Consider the following 27,980-nt stretch of genomic DNA (forward strand, 5'->3'; position numbering starts at 1 on the left):
TATATAAAAGACATACATTTATATATATATAAAAAAGACATACATTTATATATATATATAAAAAAGACATACATTTATATATATATATATAATATAAAAGAAGACATACATTTATATATATATATAAAAGACATACATTTATATATATATATAAAAGAAGACATACATTTATATATATATAAAAAGAAGGCATACATTTATATATATATATAAAAAGTAGACATACATTTATATATATATATATAAAAGAAGACATACATTTATATATATATATATATAAAAGAAGACATACATTTATATATATATATATATAAAAAGACATACATATTTATATATACAGTACCAGTCAAAAGTTTGGACACACCTTCTCATTCAACTACTTTGAAGAATCAAAAATATTAAACATATTCTGGTTTGTTGAGCATTTGTTTGTTTACCACATAATTCCATATGTGTTCCTTCATAGTTTGGATGTCTTCAATATTAATCTACAATGTAGAAAAAAATAATAATAAAGAAAAACCATTGAATGAGAAGGTGTGTCCAAACTTTTGACTGGTACTGTATAAAACAATAATTATTTGTGTTTTTTGCTGTCAGAGATTATTAATTTCAATATAGCACACGTATGAGGCAAATTAGCGACATTAGGCATAATTGGGCATAATAGTAATTAAACACGACTGGAAGCGGTTTGAAGCGAATTCGCGACAATAGTCTACAACTGGTTAAAACCCTGAAACCCAAATTAGATATGACCTTAACAGATATAACAAACGATTATTTCATACATTTATTGAGTTTTTTTTTTACTTCCATATTGACTTGAAAATGTTTACAGAAACTGTACCGAGCAGATGCATAGCAATGGAAATCGAAGGCCGTGTCCATTGAATGCAAAAACAGAATTCCATAGAAATGATGCAAATATCAATGCAATACACATACATATGTTGTTGTTTTTCATACAAATTACAGATTACAAAAACATAAATGAGATCTTCTTTTTTTTAGTATGCCCTGAAGCAGCGCCTGAAAAACCACAGAATGGGTACGATGACAATTTCAGCACGACTGTACAGCTACGCCTCGACAATTCTAATGCTTTTTAAAAGGAAAAACACCCAACGCGTGCACACTCACACACGTGCGAGCGCGGAATCAGTCATTCGGACATCGAGGGATGAGACAGCGAGAAGCAGAAATAATATCCAGCGTGCTTCAGAGGGGTTTGGTATCTTTTGGACTAGTTTCTGGTAGTAGAGCAGAATGTGGGCTTTTCTTAGTGTTTCCGGGTCTTTCAGTCGCATAACGGGCAGCTACACAGAGTCCACAGTGAGGTCAGGTGATGGTGGTACAGTGATGTGAGTTCGAGGTGCCACTGTAACAGATCCCTCCGTAGGTTCGATTCCGGTGATTGTAGTGTTTGAAGACCCCCAGAGTTTGAGCCATTCCTGGTGTCATTTGTGCAAGCAGAAAGGAGTTCTGTTAAAAACCCACTTTTTTCCAGTCACTTAGGGTTGATTGTTAGTGTTTGTGCCCCCCCCCCATCACAAAAATTAATCCAGAGAAGAAGGAAAGAGAGGATTGTCATCCGTTTTTCTCCTCTTGAGTCAGGGGGGGGTTGATAGTGTACGGTGGATTGTTTACAAAACGATTGTGACAATTCATAAGTGCAACAAAAATTTAACATGACAAAAAAAATAACGACGGGATTGAAACAATAACAAAAATAACAGAAGCGATAAAAACATCGAAAGCGTTCTAAAAGCTAAATCCTATTGCACAATTAAAAAAATTATGATACAAAAAATCGATAGTCGAAAAAATTGGTATTGCATACAAATCAAGGAAACATAGAAAAATTTGAGCAGTTTTGTTCAGTCTTTTAAGACCGTCAACTCTTTTTTTTTTTTTTTTACCGAGCATGCTCAAGAACATCGCTTGATGCAGCAAAAAAAACCAGAGCGCTCATAGTGATTGTTTTTTGGCGCCTCCTTTTTTTCTTTTTTAAAGTTTAGAGACCACTTCTTGTTGTGGTCAAAGGACAGGACTTTCTAAACACTGATTTTAGTCGGTTCAAAGTGCACATAGAAAAAGAAAGAAATCAAAACGTCGCTACGCTCATGAGGACGAAACGTGGTAAAAAAAATAAAAATAATTAAAAAACGACAAAAAGGGAGATTAATAAAACGCGTAAACAGAAGCGGACGAGAATGCTGCATAGCTGGATTCCATTTAAAGCAATGCCATCATTAGAAAGACACACAGGAGTGAGACGGACCTTAATTACTGTACACGATCAGACTCACACCGTTTGTTCACAACAAGCTCCGTAGCTTCCTCTTGCTGATTGAGAGCAGGGAGCTCAGCAGACACAAACCAAAAGCTCAGTTTTTCTTTTCTTTTTTTTTCAGTCTCGTCAGATAGTTTCACACGTGCGTGTCGCTGGGCTCGCTTGCCAAGCTGCCCCCCCGCAGGTAGATGGCCGAGCTGGACTTGGGCCGGCTCTGGCTGTGAGCTGGACCGCGGGACGACCCGTTGTTGTTGTTGTTGACCTCGGGCCCCCTGGCGTCCGTGGAGATGACCCACGTTGTTGGCCGCCACTTCTTCAGGGAATACGGCGTTTTGACGCGCTTCTTGATCTTGTCACCGCCTGGCCCAAAGGCTCCGTCCGGCTGTGCCAAGCCCTCCCCTGGAAGACAGGAAGGGACACTGATCAGTCCCTGAAGTTTGGTACATGACACATATTTAATACCAGTCTCCTGTAGGTGGCCATGTGCGGCCGTGAGCTGGAGAAATGTCATTTTTTCAAACTGACATATTAAAAAATAGAATGATCAAAATGGAAGCAGCAGATATCCCGAACTTTAGTCGCTAGTTAAGCTCCAAAAAACACTGGATCCTACATTTCCCACAATGCAACCAATATAGCTTGATATGAACCTTCCTGTTTTGTTAATGCCAATTTCTTTCCTACTCCAAGCCCCCCCCGGTATGTAACTCTGTTGTCCAATAAGCCTGATGACATCACTATATCATTGTGACATCACTATGTCTTTATGAGATCATGGTTCACATGATGGGGCAAACTGATAAAATTGGTGAAGTGTCCCTTTAAGGATACATAGCTCAGTATGGCTGATCTAATCAACAATTTATAATAATGCAATTCAATGCTCTTTAATGCTCTTTAATTATTAATCAATTGGGTTAGTATCTATTAACTATTTTAATAACCAAATTGTTTTAAGTATCAAATATAAATGCTAAACATTTGTAGATTGAAGTTTCTCCAATGAGAGGATTTGCATCTAATATCATTTTGAACTGTTAAAGCGTGATACATCTTCTTCCTCTGTGCCATAAAGCTCCATTAAAAACACATGAATGAGTCTCACTGTTTCACTGGACATGTTGGTGCGTGACATCACCTAGTGAGGCCAGGTCCTGTGTAGTGAAGGACAGGTCCAGGGAGTTGGGTCTCTCGGGCCGGCGGGCCCTGGGCTGCCTGAGCAGGGCCTCCCCTCTCATGGTGACCGGAGCTTCCCGCTGGGGGACTGCGACGCCGGACCCGGACCCCGAGCTCTCACCCGGGGGCCCCGTGGTCTCTCTGCTCCCTCCCTCCCCGCTCCCATCCTCCTCTCCTCCGTCGCTCTCTCCCCCGCTCTCCCCGTCCCCCCTGCCGTGGCCGGTGTTGTTGCTGTTGTTGTTGTTCGTGTTGGGTCGAGCTGAGCGGAGGGCCGCAACGCTGGGCGCCGCCTCCCTCGGGTCGGGCTGCTCCCGCTCGCGGCTCAGGAGCGGCTCGTTCTCGTCTGGGCTGGCCGTGATGACGCCGAGGCTCAGGCGGCCATCGTCGGACCTCAGTGCTCCGGACCCGTTCTGAGTTACGCTGGATCCTCTGAAACCCGTCGCCCCACCCGCGGTCATGGACGAGATCCCGGCACTGGCGTGACCGTTAGCCGCTCCGTTGACGTGAGCGTCCCGCAGAGCCGGTGTGTTGTTTGTCCCCGCGGCCCGGTGAGCCTCCGCCGCTGTGTTTGCGCCCGGCGCTGCGCCAATGTTCATCTTTGTCCCCTCCACCTGCCGCAGGTTGGACTTCCCCGAGCGTCCGAACTTGAATCTGAGTGAAGACGACGACGACTCCTTCTTGGTGGGCTTGGTTCGCAGGGGCAGACTGGACGGCCTCTTGGGCAAGTTCTGCTGCTTGGGCAGGGGGAAGATGGTGGTGGGCATTGGGGCGGCAGGGTCCGACGTGCCCGCGGCCTCGCTCGCCATCTTGATGAGCGGGTAGAGGAGGCTGGAGCTACCGGGGCTCAGCGGATCCGGGGAGCAGAACTGCTTCTGCGAGTGCTCCATCAGGTTCTCGTCCGAGCTCTCCTTTAGGTTCTTGTCAACCTCCTTCGGATCCAGCTTGGTGGTTTCCAGGTCTTCCTGGGTCAGGTGGAGGCAGACGGGGACGGCGGGGGTCCCTGGGGGGCCCTCGGAGTCGGAGATGATAGTGGTGGTAGTGGTGGAGGCTGAGGGGCTGCCTCTGAGGCCTGCGCTGGTGCTGCTGCCCTCTGGGCTTGGCAGGCGGGCATTGGCTTGCTGCTGGCGCTCCTGATTGATGGAGTTCCTGTTCCTCTCTCCGGTCACAGCCCCGACGCGACCGCTCAGGGAGCCGGTGGTGTCGGTCTGCGTGTTCTTGGCAACTCCCTCGTTCTCTTCTATGTAAGTGGAGGTCTGGTCCGTGTACGGGCCCGACTTTGGCGTCATGCGATTTCTGGCGAGAAAGACAAAGAGGCAAGGGCAACGGTAAGGATGACATTTTCGAAGAAACAAGCGTTGCGATGGTAGAAGTCGTTCCGTGTTTTTGCCTACCTCTCGTTGTGCAGCGTGGTGGACATGGGGTTGAGCGTCGGGCTGACCGACTTGGAGCGGTCCCATATGAGGAGCAGCTCCGCCAGACGCTCCTCGGCGCACTGTGCCGTGAGTCGGGCCTCTGCGTCCTGGTCCCAGCAGTCCTCCATCGTCTCTTTCAGAGAGCGGACCGCCTGGGGGAGACACGGTTTTAATATTTTACAACATGAGCAATATAAAACACTCATCGATAGAAAACATCACCTGGATTTTGCCCGCCCAAAATCTTACACTGAAGGAGGTGTTGCAATTAATTTCCAGTGGATGAGTGAATCTTTAAACCCACTAACATCATTCACTCATTTATTTGTTTTAGAAGCATGGTTTTGAATGCGGGACATCAATATGTTTGATTGATATATATCTATATTAGATTGTAAACAACTAATCTGGGTTTAAATTGACAGGAGAAAAGCTAATGACGATGGCAGCACCGCTAACGGCCAACAGATGAAGGTTCCGTTAGGTTACATAAGATGCGTTCAAGCGCTGTTCAATGAAAAGGATTATTGGGATAAGGTAAATTAAAAAAGTTATCATGATGTGTTCACGTTATCTCCCAAAAAATCTAGTTCTGTTGAGAAACTTGAATAAATCCAGTTGTTCGAATGTCTTCACAACATAAATAAATATTAGAGATGAATTATGAGCTGTTTACACTAGCTTTAGGCAGATCATGATAAATCATTAAAACTACTAATGACAAGTTTGTTTTAATCAATAGAAATACAATCTGGGTGGTCTCTGTATCTGCCAATATGGATCATCAATGATCATCAATTAGTATCGGCTGCAAAAAAAAAAAAAAAAAAGTGATCGGGGGATCAGTAACAGTTATATTTGGTCAGTTTTTTTCTTTTGTGCTGATCCGATCCGAACCGTGAGTTTTATGATCTGTTGCACCACTAGTATATACACACACATAAGAACAATAATGTAACTGTTTCTCACCAAACTGTTCTCTTTCCAGGCCTCGGGGAATTTGGGCCGCTGCTTCTCCCTGGACACCAGGACCTGCATGTCCTCAAACGTCGGGTGGTTCCCTGCCTCAGCCTGGAAGGCCATCTGGTACTCTGGCACCGACTCTCCTGGAGGTAGGGACGAGGAAGGACACGTCTTAGATATTTTTCATGTGGCCAGAAATATTCATTATGAATTATTGCATCTCGGCGACTGCTTCCCCAAATAAGATAAATGTGTCTTTAAGGGCTGTCTGCTGTCGGCTGCGTGGGAGGGGCCTTACTCTTATGTTGTTTGTTTTGATAATGGCAGTAAAAAAAAAAATACTTCAAGCTCTTGTATATTTTGGTGGCTTCACAACTCAGACAGACTTGTGTGTCTCACCAGGGAAGAGGTCCGTGCATCTCATGAAGGTCTCCCAGTAGATCAGGCCCAAGGCGTACATGTCCACCTGCTTCAGCGCCGACTCGCAGTCCCTCAGGTTCACCGCCCCCTCCAGGACCTCCGGGGCCATGTAGCGGATCGTCCCCACCTGGCAGACGGAGTAAAAAAAAAAAGTGCACGGTTGAGGGTGAGTTGGACGGAAGATGTGGCGAGACCGGACGAAATTGATAGTAAAAAGCTCATGAACACTCACCTCACTTATGGCGGCGTTGTCCTCCTCGCCGTGACGCGCCGGCCTGTTCCCCGTCAGCTTCATGGACAGGCCAAAATCGATGATGACGCACATGCCGTCGCCCTTCACCAGGACGTTCCGGCTGTTCAGGTCCCTGTGGGAGACCGCCGGCTTGTACAAGTCTTGATCGTTGAGAGAGGGATAGGGAAAGATGGCAAAGAGAGGATGAGAAGAAGACAGAAGGATTTGAGCTAATTTATCTCTCATTAAACATGTAAGCCTCCCATAAAGTTTGTGCTTCGAAGATGGCCATTTTTTTTAAATATTTTTTTTTTGCGGGTATTTGCAAATGAATGATAAACAGCCATCGAATCCCCTTCACACAGCTTTCTGTTTCCACTCATTACTCATTGTTCGCCCGACTCAAGCCGCACTGTTAACAGACAGCTAAAACCCCTTTAATCTAATCTACAACAATGGGATTAAGACCCTATCACAGTGGCCTCCGCCTGCCTGTGTCTTTCCGTCCAGCAGAGGGCGCAGTGAGTGGCGGCTGGAAGTCGCGGCAGCCACCACAGTTATCTGCTGCCTTCTATTGATGTGAGGGAGGAGGGAGGGAGGGAGGATGGCAACTGTTCTGAGGCATGGGAGATTCTTGCTGTTTAGCGGCAGCCACGCACAAACAATTCTCCGCTCTTCCGACTTGAGGGAAAGGGAAAAGGAAAAGAGGCGAAGGGAGATGGACAGCCAGCCCCCCACCTCCCCCCCCCCCTTGTTTATCACACGCTTGCACAAGCACACTCGCTTCCATTCCTTTCCTTATCTGAGCTGATGAAGAAAGAGGAGGAAGTGCAAACACTGAGAGGCTTAGTTCAGTTGTCACTCCTGCCTCCTGAGATGGACTTCTTCGAGCCAAGGAGATACTCGCACGTCGTCCTAGTCCCTATCCTGCATCCCCCCCCCTTTGTCGTCCCCCTCCTGTTTTTCTTTTTTACACTCTCTGTGGCTGTAGATACCCAGGCCGTGCTCACAGTGTGTACGTGCGTCAAAAATGCAGGGATGCGGAGCGCTCCAAGCCAAACAGAGCCACGTGGAGCCGCAGGGTTCGGGGTTGTAAGAAGGCTCAACACACGCACACACACACAAAAAAAAAGCCTTTTGAAAGTAATCTAAACTAACAGGGATACACACTGAAAGCTTTCCCATTTTCCTGCACGATTCTTCATGTTTGTGTCAGTAATATACGGAAGCCTTGGAACTCTAGGCTGAGTAAACTGTGACAGTTATGTAATTAACTGTGTATGTGTGTGTGTGGCCTCCGGCTCACCTCCTTTGAAGAGCTCCGTGTGCAGGTACGCCAGGCCCCGGGTGACGGAGTGAGCGAGCCGGCAGCTGCTGACCCAGTCGTTGGTCTGGACGCCCAGGTAGCGACTCAGAGAGCCCTGAGGGGGGAGAAAAGGGGGGAAGGAGAAGGTTAAGAGGAGGGAAAAAAGCAGACAGAAATAGAGGAAGGACAAAATGGTAAACAAGGGAGATTAGAGAGAGAAACATAGAGGGGAGAGAGGATACAGAGAGAGAAAAAACAACCAGCAGCATCACTTTAAAGATCTGACAGATAAGAAGACACGCAGATGAGGGGGGTAAACAAAAATCTATAAAAACATGTGTAAGAAATTGGTAAAACTTGTGGACACTTGGAACAATGTTGAATATATACTGTAGATTCCATTGTTTGCATGATTTATGGCATTGTATAACTGTGTTATACTGCACAAAATACATTTTTGAGTTCCCTCTACCTCTAGCCATGACTGTGCTGTTTCCATTGAGGTGCAGGACCTTTATATTGCAGTGAAAATCAACGTCAGAGAGAATATCTTTTTTGTATTTTACAGAAGCGAAAAACACCCCGAAAATGCTTGGGATTCCGAAGGTTTAATTGTCTCCATTTTGGACGCTCTGTTCAACCTGGAGGCATGAGAGAAAAAACATAATTTTCCTCAGGAATTCAAGGTAACACAGGGTGAATAATTTATATACGAACGGTCATCTTGTGGGTGAAGTGCTCCTTTAAGACCTGAATTCTATAGTTGTCAAGTACAGTTGGGGGAGAGAACCGTGGAGGAAGTGAAACCTCTGGTAGCTGCAGTCACTCGTATGGCTCTTACTTACATTGGGCTTACCTCTATAGTGATTATCATAGTGAAAATAAACTATTCCACATTTGTCTGGAGACCTAAAGGAACCCCTCCTGATTAAAGAGTTTTGTGCCAAGATGATGGTGTTTTATGAAGAATATCGAGATTCCAGAAATGATTCTGCACATAATTAATTTTCTTCCTCAATTATCTCCATCAGCCTTGATAAATCCATGATCGGCCCAGACCTGACGCACAAACACACACGCACAAACACACACACACACACACACATATTTTCTCTCTCAAAAAAAAAAAAAAAAAAATCACTCACAATGGCAATACCCACATCCGCTACTGAAGAAAATCACATTAAATCTGTTCGTTTTAATGATATTATCATTAACTTGAATGCATTATGTGTCTCGGGCTCCTGTCCTGTCCGAGTTTCCATGACAATGCCAATTAGCGTAATGGTCGCCATGCATAATGGGCTCCTTTCATAGGCTGGCTGGCTGGGGGGGGGTTCAGCTGACTTGTAATTAGGATGCCGAAGGCTTGGACGGCAAATATAGTCTGTGTAAAGGGATGTCCGCATTAATATTTATGGTAGAGTTCCTGGAGGTCGGCGTTTTCCTTATGCTACACCAACAGTGTGTTCATTTGTTTGCCGGAAAAGCTGAAAAGACTGAATATATCTACTTTTAAATTTCCTTCTACGTTAAGGTCTGCGACTTCAAAGCCCATTTCAGTTTCCTCGACGTCTTCTATCTTCTCTATAGCACTTGAGAACGACTGGCAGTGAAACTCCAGTCATGTGAAAAGATCTGCAACACGCACGGACTGACTGCAAGAAACCAGTTGCATCAGCCGCAGTGAGCTGTTAGAAGAAGAGTTCCAGCTCCAGACAAACTCATTTTACCTCGCCCTGCCCCTGGTGTAGAGTCTAACTATCCTGCTCTGCCGTAGACTCGCATGCGATGCTTTCAGACTCCAAAATTTCAGGCTGATTTTGTGGATTTGGAGCTTGTTATAGTTTAACATTGTGTAATGATGATGCTCGTTACCCTGAGATAAAAATTTTAAACGTTTTGTTTCTACATAAAAACCAGGCGGCAACCAAGAAGAGAAGCCAATGCGGAAGTCCCTTTAACTTGCATTCTTTCTAATGGCCATCAGGGGGCGACCCCTTTTGGTTGTATAGAAGTCTAAAAGAAAATGACCCTACTTCTCAGTTGATATATGACCTCTTTAAAAGTTGTAAACATGAGTTTATGGTCTCAATCTCTAGGTTCAAGTCTTCTTCAATACAGCATGATGTTCATATAGTAAATTAAGCAGGGTATGCTTTAGAGCGGAGCTACCTTGTGATTGACACGTATACGCCGCCTAGCATGGTCACCTCTGTTCACTGGTTGCAAAAAAAATCCAATATGACTACTCACATGTGGGTAGTAGTCCATGACCAGCAGGTACTCTGTGCGTCCCTCTGGGCCCGTCCGCTCGTCGGCGGCGACAAAGTGGGCGATGTTGTCGTGCTCGAGCAGTGGCAGCCGGTAGATGGAGCACTCGTTGAGGAAGTTCTGCCGGTTGGCTGCGGTGAACACCTTCACAGCCACGGGTCGCTCGTCCAGAGAGCCGCCGTAGACTGCGCCGTATCGACCGCGCCCGATCAGCTGGTGGGGATGCAGAAAAAATATATTTATAGACGTTTTTTCTGGAATTCTAGATCTTTATTTCTTTCATGTAACAAAAAATGAGTGTGAGTGAGATAATAAGTTTGTTTTTGCTGCTTACAGACACATTGGTTGACAAATACAAAGAAGCAAAAAAGAAGTCACGCAAATAAAGACAGCAAAGCAGGCAGAAGGGAGATTGGGGGAAAACAAAGTTACAGGCCAACAGCAGGGTTAAACAGTTAAAAAGTCTTTAAGTCAGTTTGAAATCTTCCAAATAGTGTCCTGAATTAGCAAGAGAACACGGTGACATTGAGGTCCAAACATTCTGCTTAAGAAAGGATTAAGAAATGAGTGCATCTATTTCCACCTGCGTCTGCTAAACATATTTATCTCTGGCAATAAAATATACTGCAGTAGACTCTATTTTGTCTTTGAGTAAGTCTCCCTCCCCCGCCCTGCTGCGATGAGTTTGATTTGAAAGAACGAGCGCCTGCATTTGATAAGGCACAAGGACACCGCTTTGAATTCAACTCCAGCCTGAAAAGATAGCGCTCTCTCTCGCTCTGCTCTGAAATTCACTGAATAGATGTTGAAAGAGAGGGGAGAGGAAAAACAAACAAACATCTCCGGATCTTTAAAGTTCAGTGCTGATTGGCTGGCTGTCTTTTGTCTTTTTTCTGAGACGCTAAAAGCTCACATTAGAAACACATCATACCAGAATGCCCGTAACTATTTATTTTTATTTTTTAAGTAAACCGTACAGTTCTGATTTCTATCTGTCTTTTTTCTGCCTTTCAGTCTGACACTGATTTTTTTCAGTAGGATAACAAACTTGCAGAGACTTGAAACCGGCATGAGACAAGACTTCTCAGTGCTTACTACATTGTAGGTTTACCATAAGTCTACTACTAAATAAGTCAACTTTGACTTGGTTTCCCAAGGGACAAAGGTGAAAGTCTCTGTTTGTTTGACCCAACCATCCTCCAAAACCTATACCCTCTTTTTACTGCATCAATTGGTCTGACCATAAAAAATATTAAATGAGTGGTAAAAAGAAAAAGAAAAAAGAGTCCGCCACGGCTTTCAGCGTTACATAAATCATTTCACAAGCTCATCTCTGAGTTTCGCCTCAAAGTAAACACAGAAATAACCAATTGTACATAACTGGCTAACCTCTTTGTTTACCTGTGCGAGGCTGTGGGTCACTGTCTGTTTAAGGCACCTGTAGGCTGGCTTTTGAGCTGCAGGTAAGCTTTTGAGCAGCACCAGAATGGCCTTGTATTGCTCTGGAGATGTGTCTTTCAATCGGAGAAATAATTATATTATAAGAAAAGTTAAATTGTACTTTGAAAGTTACAAATGTCATCACTCCGTCTCCTGCGGCTGGATTTTTGTTCACATCAATAGCTGCGTTCTCCGCTTGCCTTTTAATCCCTTTGCCCTGCTTGTATTGTCATTGTGTCTGAATATCATCCAGACTCCAAAGACTTCCTATCACAATATGAGCGCCCCCGTATCAGGTTGTCAGGATCCTGTGTCAGTGTAAGCAAAAAAAAAAACATGTGCGCCCTGACCTGTCACTTAATGCGTCCTGCCGTGATCGGATGATAAAAGGTCACATTGGAAAACGACAAAACGTAACCGGAAACCTGGATGTATTTTGGGGTGGATTTTTGGCCTCAATGCCTTTTGGTTTCTCCTTTCTCTACACTTGTTTCACCTCCCTCGTTCACACACACACACACACACACACACACACACAGACAATTCCTGTGTGTGTGGAGATGCTGACGCCAGTGAGAATACATATCCGACATATTGATACAAGCTCATTTTCTCAAACCGGGGGAGTAGAAATCCAGGATTTGGGGTTCGAATGATGTAGTGAGTCATCCTTACTTTTCTGATAAAACCATTTACACATCATTACGAATTTAAACTATATGCCAGTGTGTAACTGTAATATTGGAACCATCTAGAAACAAAGACAGAGGTAAAGAGGCGGAACAGAGAACACAATGTGGGCACTGACCTCCAGCAGTTTGAGATTGTCTAGATCCAGAGAGCTTTCGGAGCCGGCGGCCTCCATCATGTTCAGGTTGTGAAGGCCTTGCTTACCATCTCCTATCATCACACACACAACACACAGTTCAGAAAATGTAAAAAAAAAACCCATGGGGATTCAAAGAAGAGAATATCTCTGATTCTATTAATGAAACTTATTGAAATAAGCATTTAAACGGCCTTGAATGAGTTTTCGCTCCTCCTCGCCATGGTAACTCACCGCGCATCATGCGGTAACCAAAGAAGGCTGCTACGGCAACCACGGCCAGCACGGAGACGGTTGCCAGGGTGATGATTATTGTCTCTTCGTGGCGCAGTGGGCGCGGGTCTATGAGGAGAGGGGGGGGACACACACACACACATTAAAAACAAAAAAGTACAAATCAAAGTGTTACACCTGTATGTGGGAACCTTTGATTAGTGAGCAGGAAGTCAGAGGAGGACATCAAACACTGAACGACGGCAAGTGTGCATAATATATGTTGTAATTCTCTTTTTGTTTTACCTTCCCAAACACAGGTTTATATGCACACAAACAATTTAAATGTCTATGGGACGCAAGTGTGTGCGTTTATGGGCGATTAGGCACGCGGTGGAGTAAAGACAAAAAACAAACATCAATTAAGCAAAACGAGCATGAAGCGAGGTCAACGGACTGGAAGAGCAGCGCAGAAAAGGGAGGAGTGGAGGATGTGTGGGAAGTGAACGCTCAGAGCGAAAGGAAGAAAATATGTACATTTTTGATAAGAGCTGCAGGTAGAGGCAGTTCGCTTCAGATTCAGGTGTTTGTGATTCATGAAGCCGCGTCCGATTTTTAAGCACTAGTCTGGAGATGGAACACAAGCAACTTTAATATACTGCTAGTATATTGCGGAAATGTTAGAAAAGTGCCCGAATGCGCGCTGAAACACACTCTCCTGCATCTGTTACATGGTGCCAAAACACCAAGGTCAGCAAGGTCAACGGCAACTAGAGGGCTGCGCAGGAAGCCAACCGACACACGGGGAAACACACAAAAAATCTGTTTCAAAAGGTGTCACGTGTGAGAATTTGATTTGAAAACTTGTTGAAAAAATTGACTAAAACTATCAACAGAATGTAAAGAGGTTACAGCGTTGATGTGATGTCATTGAGCTCTATGTAATGTGTTGAGATAAATGCTGAAGTGGGCATGCTAATCAGCTTGCTCCTGCTCGTCCTGTCTTAAAGTACCACTTGTACTTTGAGAAAGTCAAATATGGCGAAATTTACCCCCAAATACTTCGATATCAGATATAGGAACGCTATTTTTAGGGTTGACCATAGAGAAAATAGAGTCATTGTTTTTATTCAAAGGAGGTCAAATTCAGATTCCTCCTACAGGGATAATTTGTGCAATTAACCATTTTTATCTAAAAAAAAATGACCTTTTTAAATCACCACTGATACTTCCCCTTTGTAAAGTGAAGTATTGAACTAAACTAGTATTGAGGAATATGTGCATTATATTTTCAGTGTACGCAGTTTTACATTTCTACTCCAATACATTTCAGAGTTAAACATTGTACTTTTTACCCCACTATCTTATCTGACAGCTGTAGTTAATTTGCATTTATAGTACAAATTAGAATCAACAAATAAATGATGTTGCATTATCATAGATTACACTAACCAGCAATATGTAAAGTAGCTCGAATGAACTCCATTTTTACCATCTGCAACATTAAAGTTATGCATTAATAATTCTAATCCGATTATATAACATATTCTGTAAAATTAGTACTTTTTTCTTTTTGGTATTTTAAGCATACTATGATGTGAATACTTGCTTACTTGCCACTTTTACTGAAGTAAAACATCCAAGTGCTTCTCCCACCTTCCAGCCCTGCATGTCGTCATCCAAGTTTCTTGGCTTAAGATCACACAAACTCACACGCACACGCACACGCACACACACACACACAGCCAACTGGCTCAAACCATTTCCTACTTCTAATAATACTGGCATGAATCCGCCCAGACATGTCAGGAGTTAACAGAGCAAAAACCGGATTTAAAGATACAACACAACCCAAACTACACTGATCCACTGATCAATCCAACCGTCTTCTAATGCCAAATGTTTGTGTGTGTTTTGTTTTTTTTCACTCCACTTCCCCGCGACTGTTGTCTCGCCGCCGGTCTGCGTCAGTGGAACGGTAGGGACACGCCCGCAGACGGAGCAGACGCCTTGTAATCCGAGGAATGTGGAGGGACGACATAAGATGGAAGAGAGCGTGCGTTTGTGTTTATGTGTTGGCAGGAGAGATGATGATGATGAGCCGCCGCCGTCAACCCCCCACCCCCATCATCCTGCCACACACATTGCTTTCATTCACAGCTAAACCTGAGAGGCATGAACAAGTAACAATATGTGTGTTTAGCTTTGTTTCGACACCTTACTGAGACGCTTCGTTCTGAGCCGTGGGGCCGTGCGATGAGAGAGCAGAGGGGGGAGGAAGAGGAGGACGTGAGAGAGAGAAAGTAGCTGCGAGTAGGTGTAGGTACGACGGCTCTGATGGTATCAAACATCCGTTCATTCTTTTCTGTTAAAAGCTTTGTGTTTCAGGACAGTGTGTTGGGCCGCATTTTTCTTTCTCCCAATCATTTCTGTGTTAGTGATTTTTCTTTCATTCTTTCTCCCCTATTATGTAAGAGATGATTGCAGCCGTGGCAGAGGAGTTAGACGGATGGACCCCAGGGTCAATTTATCTGTATAAAAAGGACCAAGCAATCACTTGAAATGAATTCAGGGAGTGTGAAGGCCTTCACACAACGGGAGGCGTGACAAAGAAACGACACGAAAATGAGAATTACTTGCAATTTTGGCAGCAATGCAATTTTGCGAAGGTTGCAGCACTTCAATAAAAGTTTTGAACAGAATCGCACAGGAAGATAAAGAAAAAAACTCTGGTGTATAAAGGCATTGAATCCTTTGCAGTGGAACTGACCTGACATCACAGGTGATCGGTGGTACACCATAAAAGTGTTAGCTTAGACTGAGATCTAGCTTTGAATCTATTTGACCACAGACCCATCATGAAAAAGGAATCCTTTGGCGAGGAAGTTAAATGAAGCCATTGTATAACCAAATGTGGTACATCTTCGTAAAAGTGTGTATAGATGCTCTTACACGGGGATTGTGCCGTGGTTGGGCTGGGCGGTGGGAAGTCCTCGGTGAAGTTGACGTTGCACATGTCGCTGCCGCAGCAGCAGAAGTGGTACGCCTCGTTCTGGATCTGTGGCGGGAGGCTGGTCACCACGCAGCGGTCGTCGCTGCATCCCTGGTGGTCGCCCGGGTAAGTCCAGCAACCTGGCAGAGAGAGGTGACGGATTATAATACTCTAAAAATTCTAATTTTGATGTAATAGAATTCGACCCCCCCAGACAGCAATGTCAAAGGTTAAATTAAAATGTGGACGGTGTCTCTCTTAAGTCTTACCTTGTTTGACCAGTCGCACTTCGCCCGGCGGACTTTTCTCCCAAAGGCCGAAGCAGTGGCTGCCCTTAGCGCACCGGATGGTGGTGTTCTCCGGGGAGACGCGGCCCTCGCCCCCGGCCACTCGCTCCACCTCCCACTGCTGCTGCTGGTCGGTGAAGGCGCACTCCCTCTCGTCGCCCTGCGCCGCTGTGGGAAGAAGACAGAGGAGTTAAGAGCTAAGTCGGGCGACAAAAATTCTGAGCAAAATGGGAGCTGAGCTTCCACGGGTTGCAAGAAAGCCAATGGAATAGTTGGATGACAAGCGCATTACATTCTAAGATGGAGGCGGTTGGTGTTAATGAGCGAGTGTGGTGAGGAGAGAGGGACAGCTCCACAGCTTTATTAATTCATGCCATGTCATCGCATCTCTTTATCGATTCTCATGCCACTGACGCAACAACACTTTAAATATGCACGTTTTTTTTTATGGAAACTGTCTGATGTAGATGAAAGTCACTCATCTACACAATTTTTTTGTCAAGGGCTGCTGAACAGACATGGTGCTGATCACACATCATCTGTCTAAAAGACATATAAAAGAAGAATTCACAGCTAAAGAATAGCCGTCTGGCTTGTGAGAGGCAGCAGTCTGAAGAACATAAAACAAGCACACGCAGAGGCTCAGAGGAAAAGAATGTAACATTAGGACCATAAACAACACTTGTGACAATAATATGACAACATATTAATCTGAAACAGCACGATGAAAATGAAAACACAGTGCAATGAAAAAGAAATGAGATCAATGTTTGACGACATTTAAATAAATGCATTTCTGCACTCCCTCGTCTCAAAAATCAAGGGTTTTTTTGGTTAGATGGCTGAAATAAGCTCTGTGGATAACACAAACTTAATAAAAATGTAGTTTTTTTTCTACAACATTTTTCTAAAATAGGTCAGAAAATATTCCACCTGGGAATTTTGAAGCTTTTACATGTCCTAAAAAGGCAGTTGCTTAACAAGTGGCTAAATAAGACTGCTAAAGGCACCGGGCTGAAAACTAGACATCCTTTAGCTTTAGCATTAGCTTGACATCATGCGACCATGATAGAGCTTGTTCATAGCCTTCGTCCTACTTTGATTGTATTCACGCCTCAAAAAACATAAAAGTGGTGTTCCTTTGTGAAGATTGTCTTGCTGAACAAAAAGACAAACATCACCAACGTTTGTTTGCCACAGAGCTTATTTTTATTCAATAATCCAAAATCCAATGAAAAAGAAAATCCCATTTGCTTTTTGTTAAGTGAACCAGTGCCATGCTAACTTCCTGTTGGCCTACTAAAAAAAATACTTCATCCCTGCGACGCTCTATGGCAGAGATGGATCAATTTCAAAAGTGAAAGGAAAAGCCAGAATGTGTCCGGATGTGAAATGGGACAGTGTGCACGTTGGGAGAGTGTAAACTGTGCTGGGGGGAGAAATAGTTTGAGCTGTTAGTCAGACTGTGTGTTTGTGTACATAGCCTGCGTTTTGGGTAATTTCAGATAAGGGAAACACGATGTGCCGGTTTGTGTCCCTCACTCCCGAGCTCCTCCCTTTCCTTCATCCGGGGAAGGGTTGGTGGTGGATGTGGTGGGGGAGGTCTGTGTTATGGAGGGAGGGGGTGGATGGAGGAGGGTGACTGTGCCCTGCCCAAGGTCAAGCTAGCCTGTGTGGGCAGAGGGTGATGCGTTGGAGCGGTGGCTCGGCCCGGGCACGGCGCCAGCTCTCCCTCCTCAAATAAAGCTATCAACCCCCGGCCTACTGTGGGCCTCGACTGCCCTCGACCTCCAGGGACCTCGCTGCCTACTGTTCTGTGGGACTGACTTTGCCTACGGGAGGGGTAGCGCGCTAAGTGGGAAAGGAGTTCAAACTAAGGGTTGTAGAGGAGTTTGATTATTTTATTTTTTTTATTATTATTTTTTTAACAATGAGGAAACTGAATCTCAACGCGCCGACCATGGCGCCACCGGGGCTGGATTCGCAACTTTATACTAAATAAATACTGAGCAGATAAGAAGAGGAGATGTCTCCTGCAGCTGTGTTTAATTTCAGCCTAAACTCACAAATAAACACATTTCTTGTGCTTAAATGGCCGCAGAAATAGCTTAGGAACTATGATTTCCCCCAATGAGTAACATAAGCTCTCCCATTATAGCAAAACACACTACAGGGGGAGACATAATGGGCACATATTCATTCATATTTTACTACTTTTCTAAGCGGCAAAAAGGAAAGGAAATCACAAGGTGAACATTGTCCAATCGTAGCTTAGCATCCCTACAGAGGCCTGGCCTAAGCCTTTCCAAAACCCCAAGTACAAGATAAATAGCGTAAAGAATGGATGAAACCACGGGGTTGTCTGCTCTAACCTAAGGTACAAAAGGTAACACTAAAAAAGTGCAGCATCCAAGATATTCCCACACCGAAACTGTGGATGATAAGTCATTAAAACATAAAAATGATTGAGGTCATGTCAATATATTCTACGATAAGTCGTTATGATATATATCTATCTATATATATATATATATATATATATATTAATATTTTCAATCAAGTCATGAAGCTAATGTTAGCTTGAATTGCTAATGCTGGCAACAGTTGTCGTTTCAGCTAACAATCACCGGAAGCCTGTTTCAGTTTACCAGTCTAAAAATCAAGAACTAATTTATTTTATCTCTAAATGTTGTATACTGGTTGGTTTGAGATAATACGTGACGGTTGTTTACAGCAAATTTAAAGGCTTCAACTATTCATTTTTCCAACTATTAGTTTTCAATTACGCAATTTAAGTCAGACTAGGCACGTTCCTTGACTGTGAGACCCGATCTCTTGTACCTTTTAGTAAGTACCTGCAATGCTCGAGCAATTTGGTAATGACAGCCTCGACAATTATCTTTTCTGCCTCAGCTTTACCTCCTCTCTTAACTACCCAGACCCAGAAGTGGAGGAGAGAGGGGCTGTGGAGGTGAGGCAAGAGCTGAGGAACTCTCGTTCCTTCAAGGAACAATTGAAGGAAGTGCAGAGCCGGAGAGACAACACCCATAGTCAGCTAGACAAACGGACTGCATGCCAGGAATCTGAGAATGGAACAGAAATCCATAGAGCGGAGTATCTCCTGTCTTTTCTCACAAAGCTGGCTAGATACTGTATGCTGACATGAATTATTCATACTTTTACTACAATTCAAGGCTATGAAATGAAAAACCTCACAATGATACTTGCTTGCGAGAGGCTCTTGGGCATGAAGAAAACTGAAACTGCAGATAAAAGGTTTATCGTGTTGGGTTGGATCTAGAAATTGATTTAGGGTTTTTCGTTCAAGTGTGATTGATTTTTCTTTTGGCACTTCATTGCCATGAGGGAAGTGCTTGATTTCAGTACATCTTTGTTGCAATAATACAAAGCAATGCCTCCTTATGAACACAACTAAGTATGTAAATGACGTACCATGATAGTAATAGCATTGTACTACACAGGGCACAGGGTGCTTCTTTAATTCCCATTTCCCTCCCATTTTCTTTCAACAAAAAAGGGGGTATTCGCCCTCTGAAAAATAATAATTGGATTTAGTAGCTCAATACACTCCAGTGTTATCCAGATAACTGGTACTTATGTACCAAGTCGATGCCAAAATTTGACAGTTTTTCTATAGCATCGCAGGTAGCATGAGGGCTAAAAAAACTGAAAAAGATTTTGGGAGCCATAGTGATCTCATTGTTGATGCGTTCAGGGCACACACCCTATTTTTACCCTGATAACGCTGCATTGCGAGCAACAAATCTGATGCGTTCAGGCTTCATTCAGTTAAGATGAGTAACTGACTAGAAGGTGAACTCTGTGGTGTTGTCATGATGTGTTCAATTGTAATCTTGTAAAATTTTGTTTTTGGAGAGAAACTTGAATAAATCCAGTGGTTTAAAAGGAGATATTTTCATCAAAATATCAGATAGTTATTAGAGGGAATTATGCTCCGTTTAACTTTCTAATACAAACTGGTATTAAAGAAGTGTATGTTGTACCAAGGAAATTTTTGTTTTACTTTAGTTTTTTTTTATTGTGGTATCAAATCGGTATCAACAATGGTGGAAATTTCACTGGTATTGATATCAACTGCTAAATTTCTGGTATTGTGACATTCGAATACACGCAAGAAAAAGTGAACCGCGAAGCGAGACAGAGCAGAATGGGATGGAGCTCAAACCCCCGGCTTTGCTCATTTGCAGTCTGAGCCACGGGAGCACTCCTGCAGTCACATCTCATTGGTTCGTCTGCCACTCCGCTCGACCGCGGTTGGCCGTCCCACTGAAAATTCCTGTCTTTCTCGCGAGCGTTTTCTGGTTGGATGCCAAATCTCTTGTGTTTATCTCTGATTGGCCGTGGCGGGCCTCTGTCCCCCCAGTTCTGCTCCGTGGAGCTCGCTGTGCGATCTTGGCTTCCACTGCAGGATTTTGGATTGTGGGTCAGAGTATGCAGGCAAGGCCAGTGGAGCGAGGCAGATGAGAGGGAGAGAGAGAGCGAGAGAGAGGGGGGAGAGAGAGAGAGAGGGTAGTCATATCAAAAGGCTTTCGGAGTAGTTTTCTGCCCCGAGCCTGTTCATTGGATGACGACGGGCACTGCTGAGTGTTTACCCATGGCCCAGTTATTTGCTAATCTCTCCCCCCCGTCCTCTAAGCCTCCTCCCCCAATTGGCCTTCGGTGCACCCTCCCGTCCCCAGTCTTCCCCCTTCCCCTCGCTGCTAAAAAACAACAGCGATCTAATCTGGCTCGCTCCTTCCTCGCTGCCAAGGCCCATCGCAGAGAGAGATGCGAGACCCGGCGGTCGGAGTCTTGATTAAAAGTCACTGAGTGCGCCGATGTGTTGGCTGTTCTCTCTCACCCCGCAACTGGTTCTTAGTTCACGTCCACAATTGGAAGGGCAGAAGAAAAAAAAGAAGAAAAAAGCAGGATGAAACATGCTGAATGCACACGTGCACGCGCCGTCTCCCCTGCAGACACTCGTGCACCGTCCGCAGCCACAGAACAGGCTGTGCTCTCTTGCTCCTGTGTTGATGGGGGAGAACTGGCATTATGCTGCCATGTTGATGCCTTTTGCGCAATGCTAATTCTGTGCTAGCATCAATCAAAACTGTATGCATTTCTAACCGGCCGCCTCTCTGGCGCTCACTTTCAGAACGACCTGTCAATCGTCATGCACGGCTGGTGCAAAAAAGGGGCATGCACATGTGTGTGTGTGTGGCGTTTTTTTAAATCATCACTGACTCACGCCGATGGCCATCAGAGGCGCCAACAAATCATACCTGCTGCTGCTGCTGCTGTTTGGGTGCACGCTTGTTGCTGACGTAGGATGGACGGGGTTTGATGAGTCTTTGCTGACACCACCAATTTCCCCAAGTCTCCCGGTTGAGTTTAAAGATGTGGGGGGATGGGGGGCTTTAATCTGTCCCATCTGTTGCCTCGGGACAACACCCGCCACCCCCCCAGCCTCAAAAACCCCACCACTCAGTCTGGCTCTGTCTGGGTCTGGTACAGTTATGCTAATCCTGGGGGCTTATACTACCCCTTAAAGTTTAGAGGGCCTCCATTTATTGACCACGATACATTTATATCAGATATGACCGCCCCCTCCCCTCCACCCTTTATACCTTAACTTTCCCGGATATGTGATGAAAACACAGATGACAGAGCGAGGTGGTGTTTACCATCACACCGCAGGGGGGGGTGGGGGCATAATCTCAGATTATTTATGAGCAAGCAAAAGTTTGGTTTCGGGCTGCGTCTGAATTCGGTCTTTGTTTATGACAACGTCTCTTCCTTGTTGAATAAATGAACAGCCGCTACCACACTTGATGGGTTGCACACTGGCTTGACAAGCTGCACAGCCTGCGGCTGTCTGGTATGACGGGGCTTCACCTGTTCTGTGGAAGCCGACAGGTGCTGTGAACTCAGACCTTGTATTGTCAAAAAGAGTAGAACTGAAAACAATTAGTGGATGAGAGAAAAATAAAATCATTTTCAAGCAACAAAAAAAAAGCCAGTTGCAGCTTCTGAATTATGATCATTAGCTACTTTTCTTTTTTCTTGTATAATATTAATCTGAATAACTACCACTAGGGATGTCTCAATACCAAAAATAAAATTGTAGTCGATACCAATACCAGGGAAAATTCCACGTTTCTCAATACCATTTTTTCTTACCGGGGCTACAAAAAAGAAAAAACCCTTACAGAGGTAGTGTAAGGTGGTCAAATAGCTCATAATTCCCTCGTTATTATCTATTTAGTATTGCTGTGAAATCATCTTCATAGATCTGGTTCATGCAAGTTTCTCGCCAAAAAATAAATTTTTCAAAAATTACATTTGAACGCATCTTTTTGAGATTTGAGAGACCGTTATAATAAAACTCAATGCGACCTCCATTAATGTTAGCCGTTAGCTCGGCAGGACTGTGCCGCCCACTGGCTCCTAAGAGCTAACGTTGACTAGCTTACTGTAGATAAACGAGTACCGTTACATTTTCAGAATTTTGACGTCGACTTGTTACAAAAATACCGCTTCGTGTGAGATCCGTATCTTCCACTGTTACTTCCTAACTTTTTTGAAATACCAAATGATAATAAAAAAGAAATATGTAATTGTACTGGTCCAGAATTGCTGCATAATGCAGGAATTTATTAGCAAACAAATATAATTCATGAAATATTAATATAATATACAATTCCAGAATGTGATTTAATAGGGCAAACATTTGCAGAGGACTTAAACGTTCAGAGGCCCAGGCTGTGATATGTGTTAATAACAAAATAATACTTCAACTACAGCAAGTTTAGTCTTTAAGCTTTTTGGTATTTATCAATTGTAATAATAGTGGTCTGACATGATGTAGTTTTAAGCTTCATATTTTCTTGAAAGGGTACATCAAAACTTCTCCTAGTATCTTTTATTCACCGTAGAAAATCAGAATGCGTCTCTTTCTCCTCCTGCTCTATATGTTCAAACATCCTGACTGCTTCTAAAATCTGAATGAATAGCTCACACCCTGGCTGTCTGGCTGGCTGGCTGGCTGGCTGCTGTTGTTGATTCCAGGCATCCCGTAATACAGTAGAGTGATACTAAAAGCTACAAATAACACAGGAAGGCACTTTAGGCATTAACACTATGGTTAAATACGCAAACACACCACCTTAACCCTATAATGTTTCAGGAGTTATTATAGGCCTAATAGCACAAATATAATAATATAAAAATAAAATCACAACTGTCACAGAGGAACATACTCTGAGACATAATAGTGATTAAAGAGATAATAAAAACAGGACTAATACCACCTTAAAGCAGCGCCCTTGTTTTATAAAAATGAAAATACATTAAAACACCTAACCAAAACAGCTCTTCCATACTCTGAGCAATATTTATTTTTTTTTTGCGCGCTCCAGACTTATTGTCTCTGCCGGTTAAGGAAAAAACGCTTTCGTGTTAATCATAGGCTGTCACTCCGAGTTACCATCTCAAGGCTGCACCTTTTGTTTTCTAAAACATCCACTAATTTCTCCCTTTTGCCAAAGCAGAAGGCCCCGGCTGAATACACTGTCCTATTGTGTCCCACTTTGCTTTTTTACCTCTGCTCACAACTCAAACCAAGGTACTGAGAAAAGCGGACATTGATTTATTTGTATCTAATAGAGTTACAAGGCTAGCTGTATTAGAGAGCAAATGCCTCCCCTCCTCCCAGCATTCGTTGGTCTGTTTCGAGCTGCAATGAAGAGTAATTTCATCTCGCGAAGAAAAGAAAGATGTGGACAGAGTGCAAAATATAACAGAGCCAAAGTGGATACAGTGCTTTTATATCCTTCGCCGTCTGTAACGACTCCTTTCCTTGATTTCCTGTCTAAATTGCATTACATGTCATTGTATTAGATCTATTTCTGCTTCTACATGCTGGTTGGTTTTACAACTGATTTTTAAACATTTTACGAGCTACTTCTACCTATTTACTGTCCTTGTGTTTACCTCCAGAGATATGCTGCGTCCACATCCAGACCATAATGCACACGCAGCGGACTAGCTTGAAAGCTAAAAGGTGACGTGGCTTGGTGGAGAGGGGCCCCTGGGCTTTTGGGCCCAAATCAATGCTGTTAATTGAAACGCGCACACCAACATCACATCACATGTTCTAATTACTGTGCTGCTTTCTTACAGTCTGAGGCTTTCATTATAATCATAATTGACACAAAACCTAGTAAAACAAAATGTATATATTTGCTGGAATTATTATAAAAGAAATATGAATACGGTAAAAGATGGTGGCATCTTTATTACAAACTGAATACCTTTGGGTCTTGAATAGCCAGTTGGACAAAACAAGATATTTGAAGCAGTCTCTTGGCCTTTGGGAAATTGTGATGGGCAAGTTTTTCTGACATTTTCATTGACAATAATGGTCCTTTTAAAAAAGCACTCCACTGATTTAACACTGCGCTACTTTATCACTTTGTCAGACTCATGGAATAAAAAATAAAAAATAAAAAGAATATCAAATCGATCCAGAACAACCAGAGACGTATTCCACAACGTCCTCCTTCCTTGACAAACCGGACGCCTACAATCACCCACAATGCATCTCCACTGCCACCAATTTGGTTAGAGGGCAAGGTGAGCTGTGCTATTGTGGGGTCAAGCAGAATATGAGGAGCTTTTTGTTTAGTTTTCAAACTTCTGCGATACATGGAAACGCACCGTGTTGTGTACACTCTGAGTTGCAGCCCCATAATACATGGAGAGTTCAGCCCTTCCTTCTGTGGTTTTCAAAATGCCTCTGCTGCGACGTCACCAAGGCAAATTCCTGAGCTTGTATTGTACTTGGCATTTAAGCTATTCGGATTTGTCCTCTTCTCGGTCCTCTTCATCTAACCTTGCCATTCTAATCACTGATTAAATGCCAGTTCTGACAGTAGCCTGTACCTGGTTTAACAAATTAAACCCTAATAACTTCATATTTCGCTGATGTGACCGCAGAGCCCGACAGTTCCAAGGGTCCCCGCCGTGGCCCCGGGGAGAAGACTGTCAAGGCCACAGTGTGGGGCCTCCGAGACACAGCCTCACAGTTTGGACAGGCGGAGCAAATGAGCAGTCCCTTTTTTTTGTTATGCTCCCGGAATAATACTTCTGCTCTAATCCTATTTGGACCCCCTCAAAAAAACCATCCAGCTCACCTTGGACAACGGTGCCCTGAATGTGGGTGTTGTTGCATACATTATGAGCAAGTCTAACTTTACTTGGTGACATTTTTTTGGGCAGTCAAGATCTAAATGTCGCTCCACCCACACACCAATTAGTCAAAGGGAGGGAAAAGAGAGCGGAAGGGTACGCAAGCTCCGGATGCAAACAGGTGGAAGGACATGAATAACGATTTGAAAAAGCTGAGATGAGATAAAGGGAGTCCCAAAAAATGTTGGAGCTCAGACTCAGAGGGAGCGTAGGGAATATCTCTCCCCCTAATTAGTCCTGCACAGTGCAACGCTTCTAATTTATTGGCTGTTTACATGGCAAGCATGCACACAAGTATCCATTAATAGTCCGTTGCAGTGATTGTTGAGCGAACGAGTCAATCCTCTGCCGGTCGCTGTCATTGTTGAATCGCTCTGGGGGGGGGAATACTAAATGGCATGCCACGTCTCATAAAAAGCATTAGCTGAATGCTACGATTTGACATGAAAATAATTGCACTCCTTTCTCCCCTTCACTACTCATCCCACGTCACAACCTGGCAACGCATGTCCTCGGTAAATTCATCATGTCCCACTCGATCCGCTGAATCACCCCCGCTCCTTCGCCCTACTCTTCTGCTCACCTCACCATTTCTAAATTTAAAGTTAAAAGCAGCATGTTTTTTCTCTCCGATATTTACCATGTTGGAGCTAATAAGCAGATGACAGAAAAATATGGTCTGGGACATTGTAACTTTAACAATTACCGTCCCCTCTGCATTAAGTGGGAATACAAATAATAATCCAGAAACCTGTCTGTTGGATGCAAATAGTGTCGGTAACAGTTTATTCAAATTCGGCTCCACACTTAGATATTTTGTTTCCACCCCTACAACTGTTATTACTCTGGGCTTCTGATAATACACAGTCTATGAATGGAGGAGGGGAGCCTCACCAAACACACACACACACACACACACACACACACACACACACACACACTTCATTATTAAGAATCTGTTTGTACACACATTCACACCCACGCACTCGGTTGTGAACACCAGACGAGCAAACCGGAGTGCAACACCACCTATTTTCTCACACACACACACACACACACACACACACACACACACACACACACACACACACACACAGCCAAAGCCTAAGCACCATGTTGAACTTCTATCACCTAAATTACCCATCTTGTAAAATACTTTTCCTGTCTTCCCACACATTCCACATCTATCTCTCCCTCCTTCTCTTTCTCTCACATGCACTGTTCCTCCATCTCTTTGCAGGCCCCGGGCTCCTATCTTATCGCTCTCAAGGTCTCACAGAAGCCTGGCTTGAGCCCAAAGTCTTAAAACAGGGGGCACAACTTGGCAGACTGGGACTGCGGTATGTTCGGCAGTGTTTTTCCAGGCCTTTTGTACACAGAATGATTAGAAGAAGGAGAGACTCTGAGGAGAGATATCCATGAAGGTTCACTTCAGTGGAATGAGATGAACAAGATGGAGATGACAGCAGAGACACACACACATATGCTGATTAGGGGAAAAGTATGATTACAACAATGACAATCTGCATTCAAAAAAACACTATAGCAGCCCTAGTCACAAAACATTTAAGTCTTAAACAGGATATATTTAAACCAATCCCTTAAATACAAAACAAAATGAATAAATCCCCTTTTTTAAAAAACAACTTACCAGCCACAGAAGTCATGAGAATCGTCAGAAAGCAGAACCCATATTTAAGGAGAGACTTCATGGTGATCTGGCCCACAGACATGGTTTCTGGCTGAGGCTCCTTTTACGTCTTTTTCTACCGCTTTACGGTCCTCCTGTCCAGCGGACCCCAGGTGTGTTTTCGACCCCCTCTCCTGGTTGTCCTCACGTCAGCTCAATAACTTGAACCGAGTTCCCTGGCATGAGACACATCTAATGTACGACATAGAGCAAAAAAAAACACACAAAAAAGTGTTGTGTTTGCGTGTTGGCGTGATTTAAAAGCAGCTAACGCGTCCATGTCTGCTAGCTAGCATGCTAGCCAGCTAGCCTCGGGGAGGGCGACTGTCTTGGTGTTAGGGGTAAAAAAAAAAATACTTGGGCAAAGAAAAAGGGGGGGGGTCGCAAGAAAAACAAGCTGATCGTATAGGCACGGGCAGATGTTGAAAATATAGTCCCCACGTTCGACACAACCGGTGAAAATCCGGTTAGAAAAACACGTAAAAGCGGACCGCTGCCGATGCTAGCTTGATTAGCTTAACCAGCTAGCTCTCCGCGTCCCGTCTCATTCCGCCGGGCAGACAGACAGACAGGCAGGGCGGCTGGGAACGCCTCGTTTGCAGGGCTTGTCTGGACCGCTCGTCTCCGGTATCAGGTTGCTGGGGGGGTGGAGGACAGTCCAACACAGCCAGGAAGGAGGAGGAGAAGGAGGAGGGGACGCAGCGCCGCGGTGCCGCAGACTGTGGACATAACACCACCCTGGAACCAGATGCTGCGTTCAGGCGCTCTTACGCAAAGTCAGAGTTTTCACCACCGTTACGCTTGTCCCTGTTCGTGCATGCGTTATAACATTTCCGCTAATTATTTGTGAATTAAGCCTTTAATAAATACACACTGTTATAATTATTATTACTTTATTGCTATTGCTATGTTAAGTAGTAGTGGTGTTGTTGTTGTTGTTGTTATATTTCCTCCCCCCCCTCCTTCATTTCAATTGTTCACCTCCTTGAAGGTATAATTTCCGATTGCTTATAAACGCAGCATGAGTTTTTCAACTATTAGTGTTACTTTACTGCCTCTGTGTGGTCAAATAACTTTATACAAGAGTTTAAAGCCTGGCAGCAGCAGACAGTACAGTCAAAACAATAATTATTCCAGCAGGTGGCAACGTTAGCCCGTGTTTATATATACTTATATAACCTCA

General features: G+C 44.0%; 1 protein-coding gene across 2 annotated transcripts; it reads right to left on the reverse strand.

Annotated features, from left to right (window-relative positions):
* Positions 1 to 778: 778 nt before the first annotated feature.
* LOC129111828 (bone morphogenetic protein receptor type-2-like) lies at positions 779 to 27,523 on the reverse strand. 2 transcript variants are annotated; one of them, XM_054623953.1, is made up of 13 exons: positions 26,759 to 27,523; positions 15,820 to 16,005; positions 15,511 to 15,690; positions 12,580 to 12,687; positions 12,328 to 12,419; positions 10,062 to 10,292; positions 7,806 to 7,920; positions 6,500 to 6,660; positions 6,247 to 6,394; positions 5,854 to 5,990; positions 4,864 to 5,036; positions 3,435 to 4,765; positions 779 to 2,695 (listed from the first exon to the last, which is right to left on the reverse strand). In XM_054623953.1, the coding sequence occupies exons 1-13, from the start codon at positions 26,838 to 26,840 to the stop codon at positions 2,433 to 2,435; spliced, it is 3,207 nt and encodes a 1,068-aa protein (XP_054479928.1). In that variant the 5' UTR covers positions 26,841 to 27,523; the 3' UTR covers positions 779 to 2,432. The 2 variants fall into 2 exon arrangements, with proteins under 2 accessions (XP_054479928.1, XP_054479929.1); XM_054623954.1 differs by having other exon boundaries at positions 2,609 to 2,695; positions 3,402 to 4,765.
* Positions 27,524 to 27,980: the final 457 nt, after the last annotated feature.

Source organism: Anoplopoma fimbria, chromosome 22 (assembly GCF_027596085.1).
Source record: "Anoplopoma fimbria isolate UVic2021 breed Golden Eagle Sablefish chromosome 22, Afim_UVic_2022, whole genome shotgun sequence".
NCBI classification, from domain to species: Eukaryota; Metazoa; Chordata; class Actinopteri; order Perciformes; family Anoplopomatidae; genus Anoplopoma; species Anoplopoma fimbria.